Here is a 6,001-nt window from a genome sequence, read left to right as displayed (position 1 = left end):
TCTTCTGGCAAAGTTCTCATCCTTGGTGGCTACCTCATCGTTGAGGCCCCTAATGTTGGGATCCCCCCCCCCCGTTCCGCCGCGTTTCTCGCTGTCCTCCCATCGGGTGGGGAGGAAAAAAACAAAAGACAACAACAACAATAAAAAAAAAAGAAAAAAACTTTTTTTTTTTAAATTTTCCATTTTTATTCATTTTTCCTTTTTCAACTCTTCGTGCGTGTCTTCTTGCCGTTTGGCTTCTCTCTCTTTTCTTTTTTTCTTTCTTCTTCTTCTTTGAATGGGTTGAGGCTTCTCTTCGCCCTTCATTCATGTTCCTCCCCCATTGAGGGCTTACAAAAGACGCTCAATCTCTAGCTTGACAGCCTGCACCTTGGCGGAGACGGGGCTGTTCTCTGACTGCAGGATCGCCAGGGCCACCGCGTTGCGTGAGACCTGAGCTGCCCGTCCTAGTGCCGTCTTGGAAGGCACAAAAACATACGGCACGTTCTTGTCCTCACAAAGCAGCGGAAGGTGCAGCAAAATCTCAATCGGGTTCGTGTCGCCCGCCAGTACGATCAAGTCAGCAATGCCACGGTTCAGTGCTTTGGTGGCCTCGTTGGCCCCTTTCTTGATCATCTTCGCGTTGCTGGCCTCTTGCACTAGGTCCAGGATGGTCTGCGTCAGGCGATCCCCGGCGAGAGGAAATGCCTTCTCACTGATCTCAGCCGTCATTCGCAAATTTTCCTCGTAGACACGTCTATGCGGGGTGGTGGTGGTAGTAGGGACCGGGGGCGGCGGCGGCAGCACCGTTGGGTGGGATTCGTTTTTAATGCACGGCAATAACGCATGCAAAGAGACCGAGAGGGAGGGAGAGAAGCCCAAAAAAGAAAGAAAAAAAAAAAGAAACGTTTGAAAGCAAATAGAAAAAGAAAAACACAAAAAAAAGGAAAACACACAAAAAAGAAGAAAACAACAACAAACAGAACGGCAACAGCAAAAAGCGACATCCCTCCAAGGGACAACACCAATTGGAACAGCACACGTCACGCTCAGACTCAAACACCGGTTTTCAAATAAGAAGTAAATAAATCAAGTACATATGCGGATTGCATGGGCAACAGAAAACGCAAAAATTTGCGCTGCGGAATTAAGACCATGAAACATTTACAAAAAAACAAAAAAAAAAAGAAGGGCCCATTTCAAAGAATCCCCCCGGGGGTGAGAGAAATGAGAAAAAAACAAAATTCACCGAAAAATGGGGGGGAAACAGGGAACACAAAACAAGAATAATCGCACCACAAACAAAGAAAACAAACATAAATGGTGCCTTCGCTCCTTGAACTTTCTCATATATACATCATTTATTTCCATCACCGGCAGCCTTGAGGTCAAGTGTTCGCTGCCACTCTAAACGGTTACTCTCCACACGTTCGACTGTCCATTGCATGCCGGTGAGACTGGCACTCACAATCTTCTTAAAGAACGGGCCGGCAACAAAGTCAATGAAGCCAATCTGCCCCTTGGCCAGCTCCGTGTTCTTTGAGCGATCAAACATGGGCAGAACCTCCACGCCCTTCTCCTTTTCCATATCACCCTGTCGGTAGAATTCCTCCGTCACCGCCATGGCCCATAAGCGAGAGATATCAAATGGTTTGGTTACATTGGAGACATCGCCCGCCTTCACAATTACATCCATCATCATTTGCCTGGAGGCAACATCCCCAATTCGGTAAGGCTTTTCCATTGCAACAAGAAACAAACTTAAAAGTTCATTATGTTTGGCCATATCCGTGGCAAGCACACAGTCAATCATGGAGCGGTACGCCAAGGTGCGATCGGTGGCGTCAAGGCCCTCAAACACATCCGAGTCCGGGTCCGAAAGAATTTCAACAGCAAGATTGCAGTGGTGCACCTCCAGCACCGAGGCGTTGCCGCTCGCACTCGACAGAATACCAAGAGGGGAATCCGTCTTGAGGTAGAAGCTGTTGTTCAGCCCCATGTGGTCCAGATCGTGCACCAGCGCCGTCACAAGAAGCACAAAGCAGTCGAGCTCCGTCAGCTTTTCGCACACAGCTCCCTTGTACAGGAAGGTATATATGGTCTGGCACACATCCACAACGTGGTAAAAGTTGTGGTACGGCACGTTGCGGTACTTCTTCCGGCACTGCAGGATAAAATTCAGCAACGTGTCATCGCGGCAACGGAACTTTTGCGGGAGGCCGGTCCCAACAATCAGCCTGTACGCAACAGCAGCGGCAGCGTCAAGTGGTAAATCCATATTCTCGCGCAAATAGAACAGGTCAAAGTCAATGCTTGTGATGTCCAGATGGGCGAGATTGATGTCTCGCACAGCCTGTCTTTCGGTTTCCGTGATTGCAAGCGGACGTTTTATATTGCGCAACGAGCCAGTACGGCCACCAGCCAATGCACGGTTCTCATTCAGCTCCATCATTTCGCGTCCAGCTTTCACTGCAAACTCCAGAAGGTGGGAATTATTGATGGATATGCCTGCAAAGAGAGAGAAGACGCGAAACGTCTCCCGGTCACTCTCCGTGAACACAGTCACCTCCCCGGCTTCATTCAGTTTGTTCACAAGCTGTACCACAGCAAGGATCTCACCGTTCAGCACAATTGGCTCACATAGCAGGGTCTGTGTGCGGTACCCAAGCTGCTTGTCCACTTCTCGGTTGAATCGGGGGTCTTGATAGGCGTCAAGGATGTTCTCACCGATGCCAGTCGATGCCACGACGCCAGCAATTCCCTGCCCGCACGGAAAGCGGATCTCCTTCCCAGCCACGCTGTCCGCAATGCGGCTGTACAGTTCGTTCCGCTCCTTGTCCACCAGAAACAACGCGGAGCGATCTGCATACAGGAGCCTCTTCGCGCCGTGAAGCACGTGGCGCACAATGCCATCCACGTCACGGATGTCGGTGTTTGACAGCAGCGTCACAACGTCCAAGATGGCATCGCTCTTCCGCTTCTCGTTAATCAGCTTCTCGTTGATGCGGCAGTTCCGGAGTGAGGCTCCAGCGAACATGGAGAAGGTCTGGAAAAGCTCCTCGTCACGCTTGCCAAAGGTGCGTGGCAGTCTCAGGCCGCTCTCCGTCACCATGTCCAGCTTGTTAATCAACTGGGCAACAGCCACAATTGACCCCTCGTACGTCACAGGCATGCAAAGGATCGTCTTGGTGCGGTACCCAGTCGCCTTGTCCACTTCACGATTGAAGCGGTCGTCAGAGTACGCGTCGGAGATCTTGACCGTTTGTCCCGTCTGGGCCACGTAACCGGCAATGCCCGTGGCAATCGGAATGGCAACAATATTCCCATCTTCAAAGTGGGCCTCCAGGGTATCGTCTTTGACAAGGAATATGCTGCAGCGGTCGCTCTCGGTAAGCACCTTGGCAGTGTTCATGATGGAGTTTGCAAGCACAGCCTCATCCAGATTGTCACGGGCGAGCTGCGTTGCCATCGTCAGCATGGCCTCTGCCTTTTCTTTGTTCCAGTTCAGTCTCTCGGACTCGATGGTGTTGTGGATGACAGTCGCGGCTACGCGGAGAACAGCATCAATTATTGCTTGGCTGTGGTAGTCAGTTCTGCCTGAGGGGCTTTCGACGCATCCGATCACTGTCTCATTGTGGAGGAGTGGTATGTACAAAGTACCGGCAATGCTGAAAGGCCGTGTACAAAACAGTGTCTTACCCAACGGTGTCCTTTCGTCCACGAGCGCTGCTATTCCATTGACAGGGTCCTTCAACAGGTCGTCACCGGAGTCAAGGTAGTACGTGCGGGTATTTTTGGTCCGTAGTACTGCAGATATCTGTTCATTGAGCATTATAAAAACCTCCTTAATGGGTAGGCATAAATCAATGCACTTTTCCATAAGTTTTGTAACGGACTCAAGAGGTGTCTGAAATACCGCCCCAATCGTCGGAATTGCCGGAGCCATTTTTATGATTTTCTGCGACTTGACGAATGCCGCATTATCCCCCTGTGTGGCATGCGTAATTTCATGAAATCGCTCAGAAACAGCCTGAAATGCCTTTGTTTCCGTTTCATCAACCTGCAGGCCGCATCGCTTATAGCGTGAGAGGATGACTTCGCACAGTGTCAATGCCTCAAGGAGATGACGACCGCCTGTCTCCGTCATAAATCACGTACAACGCTGTACGAAAATTAAAAATACAAATAAAAATAAAGAAACACACAATTTCCTTGAAATTAAAAAAAAGAGAAAAAAAAAAAAAAAGAGAAACACAATCCACACGTATACATACATACATACATACATGTGCATTTATTTATCTCTCCCTCTCTCCCTCTCTCTCTCCCTCTCTATGCATGCGTTGTATTCATGTTGCAACACCACCGTTCTGAATGCTCACAAATCGGCAACAACCGCGTGACCGTCTTTTGGCCTTCGCCCCGTAATGACCGTCACACCACATGACATGTGAGAAACAACCCAAAACATCAACAATGAGGACATCATAATAACAATCATCATAATCGTGACGGCCAAAAAGAAAAGAAAAAAAAAAAAAAAGAAAAAGAAAAACGGGGTAAAAATCATTCCCTCCTCCTCCTCCTCCTCCGTTTCGTTTATTTTATTTTTTATTTTTCTCTCCCTCTCTCTCTCTCTCGTCCCTTCCACTTGTTGGTGCACTGCCCCCGCTGGTGTTACCCGAAATAATGAAAGATACATGGTAGCCGAGTGCAGAGAGGCCTTGACGCACAGGAGGTGATACACATGGAAGTACGAGCGTGCAGGCAATTGTAACAAACATAAACATTACATGTTGAATCCCTCGTCCTCCAAAAAAAAAAAAAAAAAAAAAAAAAAAAGTACATAAATAAATAAATATAAAAACATTTAACACTGTGACGGGTGTGGTCCCTCTTTCTCTCCCGGTGTGTGTGTGCGTGTGCATGATCCCCACGGCATTCACAGGAGAGAAAGAAAACAACAACAACAACTTCCTTTTCAGTCAATCAGCCCTCACACACACGCCACCCACACCAGCGGCATATCACCACACATAGAGGCAAAAGGCCATCCAGGAGAAAACAAACAAAAAACAAGCCGTACATCAACATGGTCCACTACATTTTCCGCTTCAAATGCAAAAAAAAAAAAAAAAAAAAAAGAAAGAAAAAAAAAGGTTAACAACAAGAAAATTAAAAGGAGATGGCCGAAACATATCGTGGCAACACACATACATGCATACATATTTATACAAACAATATACCAGACAAACCTCTGCCCCCTCCACTCCCAAAAGAAAAAAGCAGGCATTCAGAGACTCCGTCAAAAACAACAACAACAAACATCCCCAGAAGTCACACCTATACATCGTAATAAAAACAACAAGAACAACAACAAAAAAAAAGTTCAAAAACGAAATTGCCAACCCATACAACAACAAAAGGATAAAAAAAAAACCCTTGAAGAAATGCAAGAGGCCACAAAACGGCAATGACGCTGCATCAACGACGGTTCCACGCACCAATAATATAATTCAAAAACACAAGACAAACATAAAGCTTTATTGTTTCAATTGCATATTTACAAGGGAAAAAAAGGAAAAAGAAAAAAAAGAAAAGGGATGTTTTCCTTTTTTTTGCTTCAGGCTGTACACAAACTAAAATATATAAATACGTACGCCTACAGTCAAAAGCAACACAACAAGAAATTGTTCTCTGGTAATATTGGTAATTGTTTTTGCTTCAGTTTGTTTGTTTCTAACACTACTTGGCATCAAGTGTTCGCTGCCACTCTAAACGGTTACTCTCCACACGTTCGACTGTCCATTGCATGCCGGTGAGACTGGCACTCACAATCTTCTTAAAGAACGGGCCGGCAACAAAGTCAATGAAGCCAATCTGCCCCTTGGCCAGCTCCGTGTTCTTTGAGCGATCAAACATGGGCAGAACCTCCACGCCCTTCTCCTTTTCCATATCACCCTGTCGGTAGAATTCCTCCGTCACCGCCATGGCCCATAAGCGAGAGATATCAAATGGTTTG

The 6,001-nt window shown here is 47.1% G+C and overlaps 3 protein-coding genes across 3 annotated transcripts, besides 15 other annotated features; all 3 read right to left on the bottom strand.

Moving 5' to 3' along the window:
• Positions 1-6,001: a sequence feature (heterozygous, non-Esmeraldo-like haplotype).
• Positions 116-160: a sequence feature (T-rich).
• Positions 162-275: a sequence feature (A-rich).
• Positions 331-711, bottom strand: Tc00.1047053509943.30 (ribosomal protein S6, putative; the record flags this gene model as incomplete). Its single annotated transcript, XM_799370.1, has 1 exon — positions 331-711. The coding sequence occupies one exon, from the start codon at positions 709-711 to the stop codon at positions 331-333; it is 381 nt and encodes a 126-aa protein (XP_804463.1).
• Positions 860-949: a sequence feature (T-rich).
• On the bottom strand, positions 1,337-4,126 carry Tc00.1047053509943.20 (cAMP specific phosphodiesterase, putative; the record flags this gene model as incomplete). The annotated part of the gene is made up of 1 exon (XM_799369.1): positions 1,337-4,126. One exon carries the CDS (start codon positions 4,124-4,126, stop codon positions 1,337-1,339), a length of 2,790 nt encoding a protein of 929 aa, XP_804462.1.
• Positions 4,200-4,231: a microsatellite.
• Positions 4,246-4,267: a microsatellite.
• Positions 4,281-4,313: a microsatellite.
• Positions 4,497-4,534: a microsatellite.
• Positions 4,552-4,571: a microsatellite.
• Positions 4,578-4,598: a sequence feature (AT_rich).
• Positions 4,794-4,821: a microsatellite.
• Positions 4,826-4,846: a sequence feature (AT_rich).
• Positions 5,102-5,137: a microsatellite.
• Positions 5,334-5,417: a sequence feature (T-rich).
• Positions 5,547-5,580: a sequence feature (T-rich).
• On the bottom strand, positions 5,725-6,001 carry Tc00.1047053509943.11 (cAMP specific phosphodiesterase, putative; the record flags this gene model as incomplete). Its single annotated transcript, XM_799371.1, has 1 exon — positions 5,725-6,001. A coding segment is annotated over one exon (277 nt), but the record flags the coding sequence as incomplete, so codon positions are not given.

Source organism: Trypanosoma cruzi, genomic scaffold, assembly GCF_000209065.1.
Source record: "Trypanosoma cruzi strain CL Brener 1047053516539 genomic scaffold, whole genome shotgun sequence".
Taxonomy (NCBI): Eukaryota; Euglenozoa; class Kinetoplastea; order Trypanosomatida; family Trypanosomatidae; genus Trypanosoma; species Trypanosoma cruzi.
The sequence above is the reverse complement of the archived record's forward strand: the minus strand, read 5'-3'. Positions and strand labels throughout refer to the sequence as shown.